The sequence below is a fragment of the Castor canadensis genome, chromosome 5, assembly GCF_047511655.1.
Source record: "Castor canadensis chromosome 5, mCasCan1.hap1v2, whole genome shotgun sequence".
Taxonomy (NCBI): domain Eukaryota; kingdom Metazoa; phylum Chordata; class Mammalia; order Rodentia; family Castoridae; genus Castor; species Castor canadensis.
Genome location: NC_133390.1, coordinates 157,311,352 through 157,334,617, shown reverse-complemented (window position 1 = coordinate 157,334,617; position 23,266 = coordinate 157,311,352). Strand labels below are relative to the sequence as shown.

Here is a 23,266-nt window from a genome sequence, read left to right as displayed (position 1 = left end):
AACTCTTGTAGGGTTTTCATTCTGGTCCTCATTTTGGTAGGTCATGCTTTTCCTTCTTTCCACCCTTTAAGGTCACAAGGAGGTCATAATAGGGGTTTCAAGTGCCCTTCTGTTCTATCTATATTGTCTAATTTCTGCTAACTGCCTAGTCTACTTGTTCAAAATAATGTCATTCTTCTGGGAATGAGGTCTTTTTATTATCATATTGTTTTACTGGGGGTACATTGTGAAATTTACAAAAGTGCTTATACTATATCTTAGTTAAATTCACACCCCCCCTCCCCCATCACTCTCCTTTATCCCACCTTGGGAATGAGGTCTTGAAGTTGCTCTAACCCTTTCTCTCCCCCTTGATGGATGCTTGATGGATCCCCCACTGATTTTAGGCTTTTGGTTTTCAGGTTTCCAGGGGAGCTAGAAAATGGGAGATGAAACTGGGGTAAATAAAATACCATAAGTATCCAATTTTTCGTAATTCTTATCTGCATAAACAGTCTCAACTTCCTTACTTCTCCTCCTTCTTCAATAGTTACATATATATAATATTTGGTGGTACTGGGGTTTGAACTTAGGACCTCTCCTAGGCAAATGAGCTATGCCCCCATCCCTTTTTGCTAGGGTTGTAGGAGTGATAGGACCGTACCTGTTTTCAATAGTCATTTTATTCACAACTCCTTCTCGATGTCTGTCTTTCTCAAGTCCACTGGCAGTTTCCACTCTGGACCAGAGCATCCTTCTTCCTTCCCTTCTTTGTCATTTCTATTCTTTTGCTTGGAGAACAGAAAAGAGCCCAGCAGGAGGGATCCAAGTGGGCAGATGATGGGTGGTAGATGACCAATGTGTCCTTCAGCTTCCCTAATGTGTCCTTCAGGGCCTCTCAGGCATTTCCACAGCCAAGAGGCCATAACTAAGGCCTGTTCTTCCTGCTGGGATCAATTCATCTTCCTGCGTTACTCGTTATCCTCAGCTCCCTAGCCCATGACACGGATAGAGCCTCCCCTGCACCCCTGCTCCCCTGCTCCCCTGCTGCACCTTTCCAGGCTACTTCCAGAGTATCTCTCAACCTGCTGCTTCACTTCTGTGTGACAAACTTGTGTGTTGATATCTGTGCCTGGAGCACTACGTCTTTCTCAGCCTCCTTTGTGCACTCTTCCTAAAGAGAGCAGGGCAGTCACCTGAAATTCCTCTACACCTGAACCTCCTTCCCCAGCTGCTCAAGACTATTCAGGTCTATGATGTATGATCCAAGCTCTGGTGTGGTGGCCCAGACCACCCAGGCCAGGGCTCCTTCCAGCCTCTGAGCCTTCAAGTGATGGTGAAGAACAGCAGGACAGCTGGAAGTGCAGAGGAAAAGTGATTTTATTTGGTGAGGAATGTGAGATGTTACTCATGTCTGATGGGAAAGGAGTGGAGCAGGTTTCTTGGGAAGAAGGCAGCCTTGTTATTTCTGCACACGGGTTGACCTTCTGTGAACCCTGGACAGCTGGGTGGGAGGGAGTGGACTGAGGAGCAAGAAATAGTTCTGTTGGGAGAAGAGAACAGTTAAGAGGTTCACTGACTCTTACCGGTATTTGCCATCAGCAAACCTGCCCTCTGAGGGACAGGAGGAGGCTGGCACCCTGGGTCTAGGGATCTGATCTCAGCCATAGGGCAGCCCAGGTCTGGGGCTAGGGGGCTCCTGTGCACGTGTTTGGGTGTATGCTTTTGTGCCCATGTGGCCTTGCATGTGGTGAGTCTACATATGTGTGCACATGTGTGAGAGTGCATGCATGTGTATTATGTCCGTGTGTGTGTCCGTCCATGATCATGTATATTTCTCTTTGTAGCTATGTTGCCATGGCACCTATGTCTCTGCACCACTGTCACCCCTGTCAGCTTTTCTGTAGACTTCTCTGTGCATCCCTGTATTTGTCTATGTAGGTGTTTGTCTCTCTCTTTGGAGTGTGTTGGTATAATTTGGATTTATTAAAGGCTTGGCCTCCAGGGTGGTGCTGTTGGGACATGGTGGGACGTTTGGAAAGTGAAGCATTTGAGAAGTAGGAGGTCTTTAGGTCACTGGAGAGTGCCCTTAGGAGGGATCATGGGACCCTGGCCCCTTCCACTTTCTTCCGTTGCTTCATGGTTAATGTGGTGAGTGCTCCTAGTGTGATGTACTGCCTCACCATAGCCCCCAAGCAATGAGGCCAACTGATCATGGGCTGGAGCCTCCAAATTTGAGCCAAAATAACCCTTTTATCTTTATCTCAGGTATTTCATTATAGTGATATTTCCATCACTACACAGATGTCACTGTCCCAAAATTTCTGCTATCTTCTCTCAGGAGAATAATAGTCAGTTCCCAAATTCTGGGGACAGGAAATAACACTCACCAGCTCAGCAGAGGCTGGGTCCCCTCCTGGGAGGCCTACACCTTGATGACAAATTCTAGACCATGAAGCAGTATGTCTAGAAAATAAAAAAGTCAGCCTTAGAGTGGGGATCTGGAGGTAAAGGAGTCCAGGAAGAGCCTGCATTCCTCATGAAGGGGAGGATATGAATGGAAGCTCTGGGGACCCAGCTGGGCTCAGGCAGGCAGGAAGAGGGCCTGGTCTCCTTCCATCAGTCAGCCTAACTGTTCTCAATGTCAGGCTGAGGAGGAGGCAGGCTCTCTGCCTCAAAATTATCTGGATGATTCAGGAGAACAAAGAAGCCCAAATGGGAAAGTTGAGGCCAGAGTGACTCAGCTGTCCTCTGGGGCATAGGGATAAAACTTTGGGGAAATCGCTGCCCCTGCGGAGGGAAGAGGGGGCTTGGAAGCAGGACTTACTAGCAACATCATGCACCAGGGTGATATCCAAGAGGCTGAGAATCCTATTGACCAGAGGGCATACCTGAGCCAGGGCAGAGAGGGGATTTAGGCAGAGTCACCTGCAGGGAGGCCCTGGGGACAGTAGCCCCCCCCCCCCCCCCCGGGGTGGATTCTCTGGAGAGATTTTCTATTGTTTTTCTCTCTAAGCAATCTCATGGATGAAGAGTCACACAAATGCATTAGGCAGAAGAGGACACTGAAGGCATGGGAGGGGGTAGTAAAGTTTGCTGCCTGAGCCACAGTTGACTGTGGAGTGCTCTGGGATGAATGGGTTTCTGTTATAGGAGGCATTGAAGCACAGCCTGCAAGACTGCTTGTCTGTGGTCATAGAGGACTGGATGGTTTACTCCTCGGGGCCAGGGCCAGTTCATTTCAGTGGCAGTGTTGACGCACAGGGCCTGGCCCTAAGCCAAAGCCAATCAATACATTTGGACGGATGGAAAGAAGGACTATGGACAGATAGAGCAAATGACAGACTGATGGATGGAATTTACTTCTCAGGCTAACTCACCCCAGGGCTCTTTTTTAGCTGAGAAGCTGTAACAGCTATGGATCAGGGGACTGCCACTTCTGTTCTCTTACCTTTCCCTGTACCAGATTAGGCAAGATCCCTGTGAGGTTGTCCAAGAGGCTCTGAATGGGGAGGGGAACAACACTGGAAGAGAAAAGCCATGGGGTTGGTGCAGAGGCCTAGGGTTGACCTGGAGAAGTCTTCAGGGACCAGTAACTGAAACTTGGCCTGTCCACTCACATCCATGTGCAGGTAAACAGCAAGGGTCCTAGTCAAAAGAATTACGTCCTACACAGCAGTGCATACACAGGTGAGTAGAATAAACCTACAGCTCCAGGACATAGGAGGTGTTCAACAAGACTGTAGAATCATCAACATATGAGCAGTGCTTAGTACACGGTTGTTACAAGGATTCAGTGAGATGCTACCTGTGAAGCACGATGTATGTGTTCAGTAAATGTTAGCCCTGTGGGCAACTCCTGCCTATCATATACAACTCAGTCTCCCCATATGACAGGTAACTGAAATCAGCAACCCAGCTAGGTTCCATATGTATTTTGCCAATTTTGGGATTAAATACTTTTACACCTATTATCTTGGTGGATTCTATCAGTAACTTGTTGTAGCTCCATATTACAGATAAGTAAGCCGAGACCCAAATTGGAGAAACACTATTCAAGGTCACACTGGAAGCCCTCATATAACAGGTGGGGCTTAAACTCAGATTTTTTAATGCCTAATACAACATGAAATTGGTCATTCTGGCCTAACAAGGTATAAGTGAATATCTGCCTATCTGTTCACTTATCCATCTGTTCATACATGTATCTATTCATGTATCCATCCACCCATCTATCCATCCATCCATCCATCTATCCATCCTTTTGTCTACCCATGTAACCATCTCACCATTCATTTCTCATCCATTCTTCCATCTATCAAACCACCTATCCACCCTCCCATCTTCCCTTCTATCCATTCTCCTATTGTCCATCTTTCCATCCATCCATCTTTCCATCCATCCATCCATCCATCCATCCATACATCCATCCATCGATCATCCCACTCCATTGTCTCTTGCTGGGAAAAGCCAGACCTCTGTTCTCACCCATTGAGTAGGAAAATTTTCAGGCTGCCAGGGGAGTGGGTGCAATCGCCGAGGACCAGGTGGACCCTCCCCTGATTATCTCTCATGGCTAAGAGCTCTGCAGTGATGTTCAGCTTCACAGCCAGTTCCAACAGACTTCCAACCAGAGGCCTGCAGAGGAGACAGCCCTGCTGGCATCCGGCCTCACCACATTGCAAAGCTTTTCTCTTTGCCAGGAGTGCCATCCTCACTTCACTCCATCTTGCTCACAGTTGTACTCCTCTCACTCCCCGTAAGGGAACCCAGGGCTCAGAGAATTCAAGTGAACTTCCCACATGACTTAAAGTCACTCAGCAGAACAGCAAATGGACTAAGGCTGGAGGGTCAGGTCTGTTGTACTCCCACACCTCCTTTTTGTCTGCCTGTGGCCACCAGGGTCTCTCTAAGTGAGCTGTCCTCCCACCTGCCCCTAAGGGCCTACTCACATATTCACTTTGAGCTTCAAGCCCAGAGGGATGGTGACATAGAGGCGATGACCATCAGGGCTCTGCACAAGGCCAAGTTCCAGCAGCTGGGGATCAGTGATATGGATGCTGTCCAGGGAGCCACATAGGATGGACAAACATTAGCTTCTGGAGCCTCAAACCCAGAAACTACCTTTAACCCATCTCAGATGGTAGCTGGCCACCTGGGATGAGGAAGCCAGAAAAGTCTTGAAGCCAGAGCCACCTGGGTTCTGGACCATATATCCACCTTTTCTAACCTCTGCCTGTATCAGATCCTGACACCCATGCCCTCTCTTCATCTCAAGTCTATGAGGTATTCCATCAGGGACTATGTGTGGGTTGTTTATGTATACACCAGCTAAAAGCCTTACAAAGAAAGTGACTGATTTGTGGGTTGGCAGGAAGGTGGGAAGATGGACATGTGGGCGGATGGATGAAAAAAAGGATGAATGGATGATGGATGGATGGGTGGATGGGTGGATGGATGGATGAGGGATGATGGAGGGACTGGTCAGCAGATGAATGGATGATGTATGGGTGACTGGAGCAAATCCTGACAGGCACCTATGGGCAGGAATCCCTCATCCTGTCATGGCCTTCAATGGAACATCAATCCCCAATGTTTATCACAGGTATTGAGGAGCAGGAAGTCAGGGAGAGCTGGAGGAGTGGCTCAAGTGGTAGATTGCCTGCCTAGCAAGTATGAAGCCCTGAGTTCAAATCCCAGTACCATCGAAAATAAATAAAATCAGGAAGTTAGGGAGACTGCAGGAAGGGTGGAAAAGGCTTTCTGTGAGCCAGCCACAGTGCCAGGTGGTTTACACTTTCCCTAGTCCTCCCAATATCTTTCTCTATGGGAGCTAATTTCACAGAAAGAGAGACTGGAGAGACTGACCTGATCTCAGGTCATCCAGCAAACATGGTCAAATTCATGTCTCTCTGTCTCCAGGTCAGGGAGCAAGCTCTAGGGAGGGTAGGAATCTTGAAAATGGCTTTGATCCAGCCCTACCCAGAACCCAGACTTTGGCAGCTCACTGGCATCAAGCTTTCCATGGTTGCTTCCTGCTCAGCGAGCTGTCAGGTGTCTCATGGGTAACAGCAGCTCCATGCTTAGGCTACCCTAGTCCCTCCTTTGGGGCTGCTGCCTGGGCTGGCAGAACTTCAACTGCAGGTGGGGACCCAGGCCGTATTTTAGGCAAACTTACTCAATGATGTTGTTCAGGAGAGGGATGGATGAAGTCAATTTTCCAAGCAGGCCCCCAAGCAGGCCCCTAGAATTGCTGCCTCCATTCTTGAGGATGTCCAAGAGCGGGAGGTTTTCCAGAATTCCCAGCAGACCCCCAGAGAGCAGGCCATTACTGAGAGCTGCAAATGAGTAGAAGGGTCCCTGGGGCTCAGATCCTGACAATTCCAGATCCTCAGACCCTCTCTCAGACATCCCTGCCCCTCCTCTTATAGGATGGCTGGACACACATGTGTGCGCACACATATCTGAAAGAGGCTGGTACAGACTCACCACCCGTGAAGCTTCCGGCAAGATTGGAGGGCAGGGCTGGAGTCCCAATCAAGGGCAGGCCCTGGCCCAGGGGCAAAGGCAGGCCCTGGCCCAGGGGCAAGGGTAGGCCCTGGCCCAAGGGCAGGCCTTCAAGCTGGGCTGTGGTCTGTGCCAGCAGTCCACAGAAGACAACGAAGCTCCCAATTTGAAATATCATCTCTCTTGGTATCTGTGGACAGAAAGAGGAGTCCACTGTGACTGGGACATCAGAGGAATCTATTAACTGCCTGCTTCTGACCCCTGGGTGTGGGGGTGTTGTTTGTCTCTTCACCAGACCACCAGAAGGTGACCAATAGCTTTTTCTCTATGCTAGGCAATGGGCTGAGGCTTTATACTTGGTGACCAATTTCATCTTTGCCACATCCTAAGACATGGGTGCTGGGTAGGTGGGGACACAGAGACCTAGTGACAGGGGAAGTTCTGAGCTCACAAGAACACAGTGGCAAGGGGATTTGAAAGCACACCTGTCTGACGTAAGGCCTCTGTTTGTGTGGCTGTCAGCTCCAGGTGGTGACATAATTAAAGGCCCGATCCTCCTCATTCCTGATCTTCAGACAAAGTGGCTGAAGACTGAGCTGCTTTGCCACCATCTGCACTATGGGGATGGTTCTTTGGTCTGGGTTCAGGCCAGGATGGTTTGTAGATACCCTGGCAATCACACAATATCAGAGCTCTCATGGCCACAGACATTGTGTTAACCCACGCTGGCAATCGCAAGTTAAAATCTTGCCTTAGAGATTGCGATTTAGGGTGTGTCCAGCACTTCTCTATCAACGTTGACTCTTCTTTTTTTTTTTGACGGCACTAGGGTTTGAACTCAGGGCCTCACACTTGATAGGCAAGCACTCTTACCACTTGAGCCACTCCACCAGCCCAGATTTTTCTATCAGTGTTGGTGGTCTCTTCGGAAAGCAGAATGAATGGTTATCCCCTTGACCCTGACCATGTCCAGTCCTGTTTCTTTGGCAAGCCTGCTAATGAGTGACCCTAAGTGCATCTACCAGAGCCGGCCCACAGCAAGAAGCCTGGAATCCCTGTCACACACGGCAAAGAGCCTGCATTCCTGTCATGCAGGGCAGTGGGGGAGTAGTGGGAAGGGGCAGGTCTCACCTGGGCTTCTCAAGGTCTCAGTGGCTGGCCTGGTCTCCTCTCCCCTCTCCTGCTTCTGACAAGGAGGCACCTCTTTTATAGCATGGGGATCAGGAAATGTGAGATTAGATGATGGGTTTCTAGATAACTCAAAGTTCTACAGTCTGGTAGTGACTTTCATGCCTCTCCAAAGTAAATAATTGCCAATCACAATAGCAGGTGAGTCAGTTAAGTGATTTGGTCCACAAGTCAAACAGAGGAACACTTGAGACGGGAAGTCATTTAAGACCTCATGGTTTCATGCATGGGGCTGAGGTTGGGGGCCCGTGCTCTGGTGGCCAGAAGGAACAAACCATGTGTTTAGAGCACTGGGCAGCCAGTGGGAGCCCAGAAAGGGACCTCAGTCTCATCTTGTAACTCCTTTCCTTCCTCTCCAATTGGAAAAGTTTTGTTCCCACAATGTTGAGTCAACTGCATCTGGCCTCCCCATCTCGGGGTACCCTTAATTTCAAGGTGGGAGTCCGTCAGTTCCGTGGACTTCAGGTAGGACTGCGGGGGGCAGTTCAAATCTAGCTTCCTAGACCACCTGGATTTTCAGTTCACCATCTCTCCTTGGGGTCACCGCTCCTGGCTCTGGGTGTGGACGTGGGCACAGCTGTCCTCTGTTCTCCATCCTGCTTCATCTGTCTGGGCGGGGATGCTGTATGGTGGGGTGCTCACTGATTTTGAGGCAGATTGGAATTGTGTTCTCTTCAATTTCTCTTGGATTCTCACTCCCCGAACCCAACCCAGGGTCTGTCTCACCCTGGGGGCAGGAAACCTTGCTTCACAGTTGAGGCCTGTGTGTCCTCTGGCCTATGCTCTACAATTCTCAAACCCAGGCTTTAAAAACACACATCAAATTAACACAGAGTAAAAGTGACTTAATTTTGCTGAGCAGTCCTATGAATTTGAACCTGGGTGTGGTTTCATGTGGCCTTCATAACAGTCGGGGTGCATTCATGCTGCCGGGCAGCCCCCATCTGTTGTGTCTATAGTTGTGTCAAAACCCCAGGCTTTGGAAATGGAAATGCCTTCTTTCTGCTTCCACTGAAATTGCTGCTCCTAAAAGGCACAAGGAGCATCAGAGCACCCAGAGAAGAGCAGAAGGAAGCACACACTCTAACATTTCCGTAACAGTCGCCCATGCCAGTGACATCAATGCAGTTCCATTGTAACCCCTCCGAGATTGCAGGTGGCATCTCTTCCTCCCTCCTCACCGACAGCCAGTGTGTTTGGAACTTTACTGGTGGGATTTTGTGAGCCAAGGGATCCATTCAAAAAGTGTCTTAACCAGGCACAGAAAGGCAAATTCCTCATATTCTCTTTTTGCAGAAACTAAGAACATTGGTCTCATTAGTGGTCCCTAGAGACTGGATCCATTCTTAAAGGGCAGACTTGCGTGCTCCTGTCCAGGGACTCTGAGCTACGCCAGTTTTGATTCTCCAGAACTCAGGAACGGGGTGCTAGATCTACTCTCTGTCAGTGAGGCCAGGTTGGACTGGGTTTGAGGAAGTCTTCAGATAGGCTTGCAAACTTCAGAGGGCTCCAGAGAGTGAGAAATATGTGTGTATATATTTATATAAATATATGTATAAATAAACATTATTTATAGAAATAAAATAGAAATAAATAATAAAATATGTTTATATATAAGCATATATATATATATATTTTTTTTTGAGACAAAAAATCCCTGTATAGCTCTGGCAGAACTTGCAATCCTCTTGCCTCAGCTGCCAGAGTGCTGGGATTAAAACTATGTGCTAATTATTCTGTTAAAATTTATGATTTTGGGCTGGCAGAGTGGTTCAAGTGATAGAGTGCTTTCCTAGCAAGAGTGAGACCCTGAGTTCAAACCCCAGTACCACCATAATAAAATAAAATAAATACAATGAAATAATTGTTCTTAGAGTTTGCTTGAGGCAAGCTTCCCTTTCCTTGGAGGTTGATCTTCTCGTTTGCATTTAGAGTGAATAATAATATAATAACTTTTAATCTGACCCTAGAACTTATGCCATCTGCACCAAACCTTTGGGGAAACTGAGGTGCGGGAAGGGCAGTGACCTCCCTGAGGTTTCTTAGCTTAGAAAAGTTGAAATCAGGCCATCATCTGGGGCTGTCCAGCCTCAGTGCTCTTCAAGGGAAGTTTGCATGTCAGCCTTCAGTGCAGAAAGCACCTGCTGTGTTCTCTGGAGCGCTCATGGGCAGCAATGTCACATGGCTCTTGAGTTCCAAACCTGACTTGGCCTTGTTACCCACTGTGTCACTCCTTTTTCTCCTCCTCCCTGTCCTCCTCTTCTTTTTTAATTAAAAAAAATTACATTACAAACACTTAACATAGGATCTACTCCTTAGCAGACTGTTAAGCAGACACTTGCACCAACGTCCAGAACTTATTCAATGCATGCCCTCTTTGAGCTTGGGTTCCTCCTCAAGGGGAGTGGTGTTATCTCTTTTAGGGGAGGAACCCAACAGAGGAGGTGGGAGTGTTACAATTTGGGGCAACAAATGTGCCCCTAGCTCTATACCTGGATCAGTCAGTTCCCTGTAACAGAAGGGCATGGAAAGTACCTATGACACCGAGTGACAGGGGTTGGACCAAGGTTCTGAATTTCTACTTAAACCCCAATATCATGAGAGGATTATTGCTCAATAGGCTCTTCCAGGAGAAAAATGTGATGAATGTATGGTTCTGTGAACCCTAAAATGAAAACAAAATTTGAGAAACCTGAGGAGATGTCCTGAAGATGCCTTGAGCTGGCCCAGGAGGGATCAGGAGGAACACAGACAAAAGCTGCCTCCGCAAGGGACCGGGCACCCCCACCTCCCCAACCTTCCCATGTTTGTTCTTTGGCTCATTAGCTCAAGGCTGTCAAGTGGAAAGGGCAGGAACACGGGCGTTTCGAATTGCACATCCTTGGTGAAGCATTTCGGATTAGGGAGCTTGAATTGAAAGATGGAGATAAGAAGTTCTCCAGCCCCATTCTCATCTCTGAGCTATTGACACTTCCTTGTTTGAGCATGTCAGCTCAGCTGAACTCAGATTTCATCATTTTCGCCTGAGACCATGTGTGTGTGTTGGGGAGCTGGGAGGGGGTGTTGGAGGGAGGGAGGGAAGGCTGGCTGCTTGAGTGCAGTGGACTTGGTCACTTTCTTACTGTGTGACTTTACACAGTGACTCTCTGAGTCTCAGCATTCTTATGGTCAAAACGGGGTGACAGTTTTGTACCTCATGGAGTTGCGGTGAGTCATTGATGAGATGCTGAATGTCAGCTCAGCACGTACTGAGTGCTTATTATGTGTGTGCTATTCATATTAACACTCGTTAATACTAATATTTCCCCTGATTTCTCAGTTCTTGATGGAGGAGGGTGGGAGTCAGTATAATGCAAACAGATTTCAGGTACTCCTCACAGGTGTGTTGCGTGGTAAATATTTATTTTAAAATTGTTGAAATATATTACACCTAAGAAAAATGCACACGTGAGTAGTTTGAAGAGTTTTCACAGGCTGAACCCCCTTCCCCATAGCCAGCACCCAGATCCAGAAACAGACTGTGGGGTTGGGCATTGGTGGTACATACCACCTGTAATCCCATCTACTCGGGAGGCAGAGGTGGGAAGATTGGGTCCAAGGCCAGCCTGTGTAAAAGCATGAGATCCTCTCTGAAAAATAACTAAAGTAAAAAGGACTGGGGGCGTGGCTCAAGCAGCAGAGCATTTGCCTAGCAAGTCCAAGGCCTTGAATTCAATCTCCAGTTCTGGGGGGGGGGGCGTGGAGAGGGGGAAGACTATGACCAGCTCTCTAGAAGCTTTCCCTGTGTCTAAGCCTCAGCCTAAGGTAGCGATTACCTTGACCTCTAGTGGCACAAATCAGCTTTGCTATTTTGAGCTTTGTATCAACGGGAGATGCAACATGTGCTTTTTTGTGTCTGTTTTTTTTTTTTTCCGCATAGCTATGTTTATGAGATTCATCAATGAGGCTGTGTGAAGTTGAAGGTCATTTTCATTACTATCGGGTACCCCAGCGGGTGACCTTCCCACGCGGTCTTTACCTGGTCTGTCTGTCCTTTTGATGGTGATTTAAGAGAGCCGTTACTTTGGGGCTCTGTGAACATTGCTGCTATAAGCATCCTGTCCGTTGGGGGCCCGTGTGTGTGTTTCTGCTGTGTGCACATGTTGCAGTGAACCTGTGTGACATGGATACACAAATGATCACCTTCAGCTGATACTGTCAGTTTCCTGAGTGGTGACTTGATTTGTCTCCCACCGGCGTGTGCTGGGGCTCCTGGGGCTCCCCATCCCACAAGATTTTTATTCCCACATTGCAGATGACAAGGACCAAGAGGTAATGTGCTTTACTCTAAACAAAGCAAGTGAGTCCTAGCACCAGGATTCATCACGGTTTCACCCCAAACCTTTGCAGAGCTAACCTCATGTGCTGGCCCTGTGCTGGAGGCTGGTGAGACTGGGCACTCACCAGTCACCATGCTGCCCAGGGTCTGTAGCCTCCTGAAGTTCATCCTTGGGCTGAATCTAATTTGAGCTCTCGTCTGTGTGCATTTCTGCTCTGTCACCTTTTCTTTACCTTCTGGGAACCCAGCAACAGTCTTGACACATAGTAGGTGCTCAATAAATATGGGTGAGCAAATGAAGGTGTGGGAAGCCTCATCTCAAGCCCATCCCAGCAGTAAAGAACAGTCATGGTGGCTGCAAAAGACAGGCCAAGAGGGCTTTCGCTGCTATTTGTTCTCAAGGCCCAGGCAGCAGGGGCCTGGTGTACCCTTCAGAACTCGTTTATTGTGGGAGAGGACAGAATGTTCACATGGCTTGGGGTCAAGTTTCTAGGGGCTCCTGAAGCCCCAAGCTGAGTGAGACTGAAGGTCCCCCCAGGTGGAGTCTCCTGATCAACAGCAGGCAGTTGGAAGACCCTGGAGCATGGTACATGGGCTTGTCTGGATTCAGAGTTGGTCAAGTTCATGAGCAGACACCTGTTCTGAAAAGAGAAGGGGCAGCCTCACTCCCAAGGTGACCCTTCTAACCCCCAGGGTCCACACCGAAGGGAACTCTCTTCCATCCATCCTCCAAGATCTGGTGCCTGGAGCACTCACACTGCATCTAACGATCCACTTCGTGTCCTCTGCTCACAAGGTGGTGAGCAACATAAGGGCAGGGACTGCAGCCTTTTACTACTTGCTGGAGCAGGGGTGGTCTTGGTTTGGGGTGGACTCAGTGATCCCTTCTAGATTGGGCAGGGCTCTTGGGAGAGCTAGAACCTTTAGTTTGGTGATGACATGGCAGGGTCCAGGCTGCTTGTCAGAGGTCCCCTCTACTGTCCTAACTCTCGGGAAGCGTAACAGTTATTACAATACAGTCCCTCTAATTTGTTCTTGTAGCATATGCAGCTGCCCTGCAACTGGCCTCACAGGGGTGCCAGTGAGGCCCTTCTTTCAGCACTTGCCATTCTCCCTGGATGGACCCAGCACTTACCCATGAGGCCTTTCAACAGCTTCACATCCAGCTGCCTGAGGATTTCACTGATCAGAGGGCACACCTGGGCCACCAGTACAGACAGAAGGGTCAGGTGAGGGGCCAGGAGAGGAGCATGGGTAAGTACAAGGTTGGGGACATCAATGCCACTGAAATTTCAGCAGGATCCATGGCAAGAGGGGCTCCACCCTGAGTCCTGGCTACAGACTAGGCGCTGTACACAGCACGTCCATGTTTTGTTTTCCTGAATCCTCACAATAACTAAAGCTACATAGGAGCTGCAACAGTTCTCAGGCTACAGACGGGGAAACTGAGGCTCAGGGAGACTAAGTCCCTTGCCTAAAAGAACAAATCTGATGGCAAAACAAAACTGCATTTGAGATTTTTCAGGTTGTAAAGAATGAGGTTTGAAATCCTCTGCTAAATTGCCCATGTGTGCGCCCTGAAGCTAACTCTAGGACATCCATGATGCAAATACTTTTATCAAACATACCTGATTTTCTACCAGGTGTGGGAGAATTTTCACTAGGCTCTCCTTGAGGTTGTAGAGAAAGTGTTTCATCTTAGATGGGATGGCCCTAGGAAGAGAGGAAGGAAACTGAATAGGACAGGTCAGTCCACGTGGTGCTAATGGCAAATGGTGTGTGCTGAGTGCACGTTACATGCTAATCCTCGTGTGGCCCTCCCTGAGAGGCATTGTCAGCCATAGTCCAAGGGGAACTGTGACTTGCCCAAGGTCACACAGTGAGGAAGTGCTGATTCTATTAGAAAGAACGTGTCAGGGCAGCACAGAGTTCATGTTCTTTCCCTACACCGTCCTGAGGAGGTCTCACACTCAAGGCATTCAGTGAACATCTGACGAGTAAGACATCATGGAGGTTTTCACTGTTCAGCATTCTGGAATGACAGAGATGAAACAGCACAAACCTTACCCTAAAGGGACTCCTGATCTGTTCAGGTTGCCTGAGTTGGTCATTCAGTCTACAGAGCTTCATGAAGCTCTTGCAGCCCTAGCATCAGGCAAGGGGCCTGGCATACAGGAGACTCGTGGGAAATGTGTGAATGAATGTATTCATGAGATGCTTTAGAGAAGTCAGGAGGGCATTCCAGGCAGACAGATCAGCATGTGCAAAGGCACTGGGGTGTGAAAATGCACCATGTATTGTGGAGGTGTGGGTCCTTCCAAGAGGCTGGAGGGTAAGGGCCTGCAGAACGGGGCAGGGGAGAGGACAAGTGGGGATTGAGTGACATTCCAGAGGCTGCTCTGCATCTTGAGGGTGTTGGAGAATCTCTGGAGGCTTTGAAGCAGGCGCGGTGGGCAGTGACATTGTCACTTCTGCAGTGGGGTGGAGAATGGAATGAGGTGAGGTCTGAGGCAGGGAAAGCCAGAAGAGGGTAGCAGGGCCATGACTGCATTGGGGACACAAGAGGAAGACAGGTCCTGGGGAAGAGATGAGGTTTGTTTTGGATTTATCAGGAGGAGGCGGGGAATTGAAGCTGCAGCTGACATGCCAGGCAGGGGCCTTGACCTGATGGAGAGGGGTAGCAGGGGCCATACTCAGTGAGGGCTCTCGTGTCCATACTGCTGGGCTCCATGTGGCATCTGCCCATCACCAGATCCCTCCGGCCAAACTGGTCTTTCTTCAGCCAGAAGTCCACAGCGAGCCCCATGAGCGCATGTGTCTTGGTGGTGTTCACATTAAAGGGCCTGGGGGTGAGAGAGAGGAAGAGATAAAGAGTGGAAGGGGGTAGAAGCAGCCAGAAGAAAGGGGCTTTGTCCCTGTATGTCGACTCTAGGTGCCTTTCTGTCCTGGGGCAGCAGATGTGGCAGGACAGTGAGAACAGGAAGGTAGCATGGAGGGTGAGGAGGCTATCAAAGTGGCTGTCCCTTTCTTTCATCAAACCTAGGGTGATGATCTCACATAGGTCTAAATGAACAAGTGACATGCCTCCACCCCCCAATGATTGTCAAATCTATTTCAGTGGAAGAAACTAAGGCTCAGAGAGGTGAAGTGACTTGCCCAAGGCAACCTAGTAAGTGAGTTTAGATGTTAGGATTTGAATTTAGATTGGGGTCAGAAAGATCTAAATTTCCAAGGCAGCCCAATCTGCTCTTAGCTTCCGGATCTCTATCAAAGAAGAACAGCACTTGGCAGGTGCTGCCTGGTAGAACTCACAGTTTTGATTCAATGTCAAATTCAATCGAGATGTTTGCTGAGAACCACTCCTTATGGCAAGACATCTGGATCCCACCACAGTCCAGATGCACGTTGGTGATGTTGATGCTACAAGGAGAGAGCAGAGGCCCCTCAAGGGTGAGGACCACAGAATAGGCAAGGTCTGGTGTGGAGAGACAAGGCTGGACTGTCTGCAAAGAGGCCTGAGCAGGCACAGGAGTCCCCGACCATGGGCTGCAGGAGTGCCCCAGGAGCGCCACACACGTTAATCTGTGCAGCCATAGCTGGCTGGTCTTAGAATCCAGTCCCAGACCCCAGTCCTGCTCTCAGGCTGAGGCTCCCCTCTCGGTAGATGGCCCCACAATCTGTCTGGGAGCCCAAACCAGAGGAGCTGCCTTTGGCTTCTCACCATGTCTCTCCCCTACATCCTGAGTTTGTCCACTCCTGTTGCTCTCACTTGGTCTAGGTTGCATCACTTCTTCCTGAGATGCTTCTGTTCCTTCCTGGGCTCCCTGATGTGAACTTGGCCTCTCTACAGAGGCAAGTTCTCCATGAGGCAGCCTGGGGGACCTCACAGTCTCCATTCTCCCCTGGTTTCTCACTGCTCTTGGAATCAAATCTAAACTGTACACCATGCCCCCCCACCCCACAAGACCTGCTGCATCTGGTCCCCACCCACCTCCACAGTCCTATCTCCTACCACCTTCCTCCTGTTCAGCCAGCCACACAGAACTTTTTCCCTCCTCCAAACACACCAATCTCTTTTACCTCAGGGCCTTTGCACTGACAGACTCCTCTGCCAGCGGACTCTCCCACATCCTTCTGTTGTTTGCTCTCTTTTCATCATTCAAGTTCCTGTTCAAGGGCCACTCCTTTGAACAGGTCCTCCTGACCAGTCCCCTCCCTGTCATCTTGCTGAATTTCTGTTCCTCCCATGTCCCTCCACCTGAATTATTTACTTTCTATGGCCTACTCACTAACTAGGATGTGAAATCCAAAAAGCCAGTGACTTTGTTTGGAGCTGAATTCCCAGTTCTTGGTCCAAGTCCTGGTATGCAGTAGGTGCTCAATGAATAACTGTAATGTTTGTGAAAGGAATGAAGGAAGGGGGCTGGTTGTGGCTGCAGAGACCATAGGAATACCCTGCTGGTGACTGTTGGCATAGCTCATTCAGGTGAGGGGACGAGGGCTTGGAGTCAGAGTGAGAAGGCAGCTCCAGTGTGAGGCAAGTGTTCTGGAGAGCAGCCTGGAGCAGAGGTGCCTGCAGCTGTCCCAGGGGACAGAGTTGTAATGGATGGGAGTGGGACAAGCGCAGGTCTGTGAGGCAAATCACAGCTACCTAGGATTATGATTCTGTGGGGAGCAGATTCTGAGAGGCCTGCATAAACACAACTGTGCCCAATAATCTACAGGCTGAGTTTGGAAAGGCCCCAGCCTCAGAAGAGAGCAAGAAGGTGAGCTGCAGCACAGCTGCTTTTCCTAAGTTGTTTACATTCAGAGAAGTAGCAAGGGCAGGTTTCTCTTGTTACAATGTCACGCCCTTACCCAGAGAACTGCTGCTCCACCTGGATGTAAAAGACTGGCTGAAGGAGGACGAGAAGTTTTTTGATGGAGGATGGATTGATTGGTGGGCTGTTTGCAAGAACAATGCTACTGGTGGGCTGAATCATGCTAGAGATTAAAGAGAACAGGGGACAGTGCAAGTCTGAGGACTGAGAGTTTAAGAGTTACGCTAATGCAGATTTTAGGTACGGCTGCTGTTGTTTGTCTGCAAGTCTGAGGGCAGAGACTTTAAGAGAGATTATGCTAAAGAAAAGCTAAGAGAAAACATGGGCCAGAGTGAGTCTAGGGAAAGAGACTGTAAAGAGCAGAAAAGAAGACTTTAGAAGCAAGGTTTTAAAGAAGAATTGTAAAGGAGTAGGCCTTAAAGAATAAAGATAGAGCAAGAGGGAGGGGCAGGGCAGGGGGGGAGAAATGACCCAAACAATGTATGTACATATGAGTATATCAATAAAGAGAAAAAAAAGAATAGATAAAAGAAGCAAAGTAAAAAAGAGTTATTAGAGAAAAGAAGCAATGGGGTTGTTGTGGATCTCCATCGGAGCACCCAGCACACCTGACCCCAGCTTTCTGCTTGTCTGTCTTACTATCCTTTGTCCTTTCTGCATCTCCCATCACCTGCAGTTAGCCCCAGTTAGGTTCAGTAGTAACAGGAGCGAGAGAAAACTCGCTCCACGAGTCTACTATGTGCACCGGAGAGGTCCCCTGCATTATTTTAAAAGCTCCCTCCATCTCCTGGGCAGGGACAGTCACTCTGCCCATTCTCTGGTGAGGACTCAGTGCTCTGCAACGCCTTATTCAGAGGCACACAGATACCAAGCAGCAGGGGCCAGTCTGTGGGCCTGGCTTCAGTTGATACCCCATATGTTTATTCCTGTGTGCCCTGGAAACCCATTTTACAAATGAGTCTAGATCAGCCAAACAATCTCCCCAAATGTTGGTGGCAGAGCTAGCATTTAAATACAGACTGGTTTGGTCCTGAGCTGTACTGTTAATTATCCAGGTCTGCCACCTCCCCAAATGGTCTCTCATGTTGGGCCCCGCTGTTCTCATCCTAAGCCTTCTGCCTTCTCTTCTTTCAGTCTCTCTTCCTTCCTGTTTCACAGGCCTTTTATCCCATCTTCCCAGCTTTGCCCTCGACCCAGAGTTCCATGGAGAGCCCCAGGGTTAGGGGTGGGATTTGGGGTCTTACCTGATCTCTTGCTGCTGCTTGAGGCTCAAGCTACCAATTAGCCAGCCCACCATGCCTGGAACCACCATCCCTGAGATATTCAGACTGTCCACAAGGTGGAGGTTCTGGATTCGGTCTTCTGCTTTGTGCTTTAGGAGGCCCTGGGCGATGACTGGAAATGAAAAAGGCACAGTGACTTGCACATTGCTGTGGCAAGGTGTGGGTGGTAGAGGTAGGTGGCTTGGGATGCAGGCTAGGGCACTGCCTTCCTGCTGAGTGACTGGTCATGTCACCATGTCCCCTACTGAGATCCACACTCTTCAATATGTGAAATTACGTTTTAGGAGATGGACCAAGAAACAAAGGCAAATGCTGCAGAGAGCTTGGCAGACAACCGCTGTGCCGAATTGCTGCTCTGAGTGGAAGCTCGCCCTGCACTGTATGCATGAGTCAGGAGTGCAGGACTAACGTGCAGGATGGAGAGCACAATAAAGGTCGGCTGAAGACAGAAGGTGACTGACTATGTAGAGAATAAATGCAAGTCATCCCACACCATGCTTGGGGTAAATTTCAGGACCCAGTGGAGCTTATAACAGAAAGGACTAAAAATCCCAAGGAAAGGAATTTTCAAAGCTTTGAGTATGCTAATTCCTGCCTGTCTGGGCTCCAGACCCTCCTGCCTATGATGGGATTCAGTCCTGGAAAATCAGGCTGAGACAGAAGGATTGGAATTTGAAGCTATTCTGGGCAACACAGCAAGTTCCAGATCAGCCTGGGCTACATACTGAGTCCCTATCTCAAAAAACAATAAAGCAGAACAAAACAAAAACCAAAATTGCCTTATGCAATAAAAAGCATATTCCAAAAACCCACAGAAAATATCCTGTTTAATTGAGAATTACAGATACATTTCTTTTCCTATAGAAGGCCTTGGCTATAATGCAAGATAAGAAAAAGGCACAAGAAATATAAAGGAGCATAAGAAAATAAAAGAGAAAAGATAAAATTGCCACTGCTTGCAGATGACATAATGCTTAAGGAGAAAAATATGATATTCACACTGAAACTAGATCCTTGTCTTTCATGCTGTAGAAAAAAATCAATTCAAAATGGATCAAAGACCTTAATGTAAGATCTGAAACTCTGAAACTACTAGAGGAAAACATAGGGGAAACAAGATAGAGGTAAAGGCAAGAACTTTCTGAGTAGAACTCCAATAGCTCAAGAAATAAGAGCAAGAACTGACAAATGAGATTGTATCAAATTAAAGAACTTCTGCACAGCAAAGGAAACAATTACCAGAATGAAGAGACAGCCTGCAGAGTGGGAGCTATCCCATATACATGAAAAAACTCAAAAATTAAACACCAAAAGAAGAAATAATCCAATCAATGAATGCACAAATGAATTGAACAGACAGTTCTCAAAAGAAGTACAAATGGCCAATAAATACATGAAAAAGCGTTCAACATCCATAGCTATCATGGAAATACAAATCAATATTACACTGAGATTCCGGTGCATCCCACTCAGAATGGGTCTCGTGAAGGAAACAAGTAGAAACAAATGCAGGTGAGGATGCAGGGGGAGAAGGAATTCTTACTCACTGCTGATGGGAATGTAAATCAAGACAGACACTATGGAAATAAGTATGGTGATTTCTCAAAAAATTAAAAATAGAGCTATCATATGATCTAGCTTCTGGGCATGTACCCAAAAGAATCAAAGTCAGCTTTCTATAGAGATGTCTGCACACCTGTGTTTATCATGGCACCATTCACAATAGCCAAATTATGGAATTAGTCTAGGTGCCCATCAATGAATGAGTGGATAAATAAAGTGCAGTGTATATATACAAATGAGTATTATTCAGCCATTAAAATTAAGGTGTTTGCTGAAAATGTATGGAACTGGAGATCATCATGTTAAGTGAAACAAGTCAGTCCCACAAAGACAAGCATCACATTTTTTTTCTCATTTGGGAAAGCAAAACAACACAAAACAAAAAACCTAAGGTCATGAAGTAGAATTGGAACTACTAGGGAGGTGGAAGGGGGAAGCAGAGAGGAGGAGGAGGGGATGAGGGAGTGAGAGATTCTATGCATGTGTGGAAATGCCATGATGAAACAACTATGTGCAATTTAATATACACCAAATAGGAACACCTAATGTTTTCTCAAATTCAAAGATGATTAAAAAAAAAACAACTAGAAAAGCAAATAGAAAAAGTGACAAAAGATAAGAAGAGAGAATTCAAAGAAGTCAAAATAGTTAACAAAACTATGTTGAGGCGCTCAAAGGCAAACTAAGACATCATTCAACTACACAGCAGACTGATGGAAAATTAGAAAGATGACATTATACATGGAGTTGGGCCTCCTTCTCCCTCTAGTGTGACTGTATTTGGAGACAAGGCCTGCACGATGGTAAACAAGGTCATATGAGGTCACAGAGTCAGCCCTAATCTGACAGGACTGGTGATCTTATAAGAAGAGGAAGAGACACCAGAGATTGCTCTCTCAGACAGGCTATGGGAGGATATGTGGAGAAGGGGGCCATCTCAAGGCAGCAAGAGAGGCTTCAGCAGAAACTGCCAGAACCTTGAACTTGGACTCCCTCCCTTTAGAACTGTGAGAAAGCAAGTGTTTGTTGTGTAAGTGCCCTTCCCCTTTGTTTCTGGCATCTTGTTATGGTAGCCATGGCAGATGGATACAGATGGACACCTTCCCGTGGTGGGGAAATGGGGAAACCGATATGCTCTTGTATCAGCGGACTGAGTGTAGACTCACAGTCGTTCTAGAGCGGGTCTGGCAGTTCTGGTTAAATTGAGCCCACATCTGCTCTAGAGCCTGGCCATCTTCCTCCTGGCTATCTCCAGAGCAGTTCTTCCATGTACCCCAAGAAGGACCTGTGCAAGGGTGCTCATCTCTGTGTGGTTTACAATAGTGGAAAGTTAGAAGCAACCTGGGCACCCACCCCAGGGAAATGGCCAGTTAAACACAGGTGGAGTTACTTTATGGGCTTCTCTGCACCAGCCAAAGCAACGTGGATGTCAACAGCATAGTGTGGAAAGAGAGTAAAAACCAGAAAGAGTGACTGACATATGTCAGTACATTTGCATAACTCAAAGCACCTTCTGTAAAGGATACAGGCAGAGTTAAACACGTATATTAAGCCTGCCAAGGCTGTAGGGTAAGGGAGTGAGGAGAGGGGAGGAAGACGATAATAAAATAAAAAAGAGGAACCCTGCAATGATGCACCATGGCAATGACATGCTACAAATTGGCGTATGGTTAACTCCTTCTCAATTTTCTGTAAGAAAGGTCCAAGAGGTCAGAAAAAACAAAACAAAACTAGGAAATAAGCCTGACAAAAGGTCACTCAGCCATCAGTGGTGGGGCCCAGGCTGTGCCCTCCCCCTAACCCCTGTGGATAGCAGGTCAAGTACTGGGCTGAGCTTACTTCTTGCCAGGATGGATTTGCTGCTTGTGTAGGCCATGGCCAGGCGAGGCCAAGGCTGCTTGTGCAGTGCCAAGGGCAAGGCCAGCAATCCGAGAAGGAGGAAGAACCTCCAGAGTGGGAACATCTTGAGTTCTGGGACCTGCAGGTGTTAATAATGGTAGATAGGGCCTGGGAAGCTGGCTGTAAGGGTGGCCACCTGGATGGATGGGCTCATGATTTTCTGTAGGCAGGTGACACCAGAGCTGTCCCCAGCATGCTGTGGGAGGTGGTACAATGGGCTCTGGCAGGGGCTCCCAGGGCTGGCTCACATGGCCAGTAGGTGGAGCCTTAGGGGAGGCCAGAGCTCCAGAGAGAGGCTCAGTTGCTTGGAGACGCCCATCAGAGCCCACTATTGGGTCATCCAATAGGATGACCCTGGCACAAGCTGCGTGTTAGTGACTCTTCAGTGAATGAATGAAGAAAAGAATGAGAATGGCTAACCCTATGCTGTCCAATTGGACTAGAGCTTTCTTAAGGGCAAGACCAACCTCAGTCCTCATACCATGCTTACTTGACAGAAATTAAAATAGCTGTGTTAGCCAGCTTTGTATCACTGTGACAAAATACCTGAAACAAAAAAATTAAAAGGAGAAAAGGTTTATTTTGGCTCCTAGTTCAGAGGTTTCAGTCCATGATTGCTTGCTTGGCCTGGTTGCTTTTAAGCCTATGGTGAGGCCATCCATCATGGCAAAGGGCAGGTACAGGAGAATTGCTTACTTCATGGCAGCCAGGAAGCAAAGAGAGCTCACTTATTTTATAATAAAACCCCTTCCTGAAATCCAGTAATGATGGCACTACAAAAAGACTAATCCATTGATGAGGTCAAAGACCTTTCAATCCAATCACCTCCCAAAGTCCCCACTTCTGAACACTGCTGGACTGGCCATCAAGTCTTCAACATAGGAGCTTTTGGAGGACATGGATGATTATTCAATGGTTGATCTCTGAATCCTCACCAAATTGTGAGTTTCTTGAGGGCAGTGTGCAGGTCTAATCCTCATAGCTACAGTGCTCCTTTGTTTGCCACATAGTAGGTACTAACGACTGCTTGTTAAATGATTCAGTAAATCAAATGATCAAATGATGGGTTGGTTGGGTGGGTGGATGGATGGATGGATGGATGGGTATGTGAGTGGGCGGATGGATGGATCTCATTTTTTTCTAGATAAGATTTACAGGTGGGAACAGAATCTTGAAGTCAAAGTATCAAGCTTTCCTTGGAGCCCTGAAGCTGGGGGACAAGCAGAGAGAATTCAGTTCACATCTCTTGCCCTTACCATCTCAGGGAATGTTATGACAGTCCACCTGGATGTTCCAGTTCCAGTTTTGGGAGTTACCTTTGACTTCTCTTTTCTTGTTTCTCACCACTCATTTGCCAAGAGATTCTGTGCATACTTACATTTTGTTTTGTTGGAACTGGGGTTTGAACTCAGGGCTTACTTGCAAAGCAGGCACTCTACCACTTGAGCCACACCTCCAGTCCAAAGAGATTTGTTTTTTGGGTTTTTTTGTTTTGTTTTTTGGCAGTACTGGGGCTTGAACTCAAGGCCTCACACTTGCTAGGCAGGCACTCTACCAGTTGAGCCACTCCGCCAGCCCATGTGCACACTTTCAGAACCTGACCACTTCTGAAACTCCTCTGTAGCCAGCATCACTAGGGCTGAATTATTGCAAAGGGTCCTAAGTGGTTCCCCAGCTTCTTCCTTTGCCCACCCACAGCTTCTTTTCTG

The 23,266-nt window shown here is 47.9% G+C and overlaps 2 protein-coding genes across 2 annotated transcripts; both read right to left on the bottom strand.

The window, feature by feature from the left end:
- Nucleotides 1–1,398: 1,398 nt before the first annotated feature.
- On the bottom strand, nucleotides 1,399–7,675 carry LOC109674319 (BPI fold-containing family A member 1). Its single transcript, XM_020151314.2, has 9 exons — nucleotides 7,618–7,675; nucleotides 6,469–6,676; nucleotides 6,158–6,317; nucleotides 4,932–5,039; nucleotides 4,468–4,617; nucleotides 3,431–3,503; nucleotides 2,807–2,870; nucleotides 2,370–2,445; nucleotides 1,399–1,522 (listed from the first exon to the last, which is right to left on the bottom strand). Exons 2-8 carry the CDS (start codon nucleotides 6,662–6,664, stop codon nucleotides 2,405–2,407), a joined length of 792 nt encoding a protein of 263 aa, XP_020006903.1. The 5' UTR covers nucleotides 6,665–6,676; nucleotides 7,618–7,675; the 3' UTR covers nucleotides 1,399–1,522; nucleotides 2,370–2,404.
- Nucleotides 7,676–12,381: 4,706 nt separating this feature from the next.
- Bpifa3 (BPI fold containing family A member 3) lies at nucleotides 12,382–21,621 on the bottom strand. Its single transcript, XM_020151318.2, has 7 exons — nucleotides 21,498–21,621; nucleotides 18,057–18,207; nucleotides 15,305–15,412; nucleotides 14,686–14,835; nucleotides 13,621–13,705; nucleotides 13,128–13,191; nucleotides 12,382–12,633 (listed from the first exon to the last, which is right to left on the bottom strand). Exons 1-7 carry the CDS (start codon nucleotides 21,619–21,621, stop codon nucleotides 12,599–12,601), a joined length of 717 nt encoding a protein of 238 aa, XP_020006907.1. The 3' UTR covers nucleotides 12,382–12,598.
- Nucleotides 21,622–23,266: the final 1,645 nt, after the last annotated feature.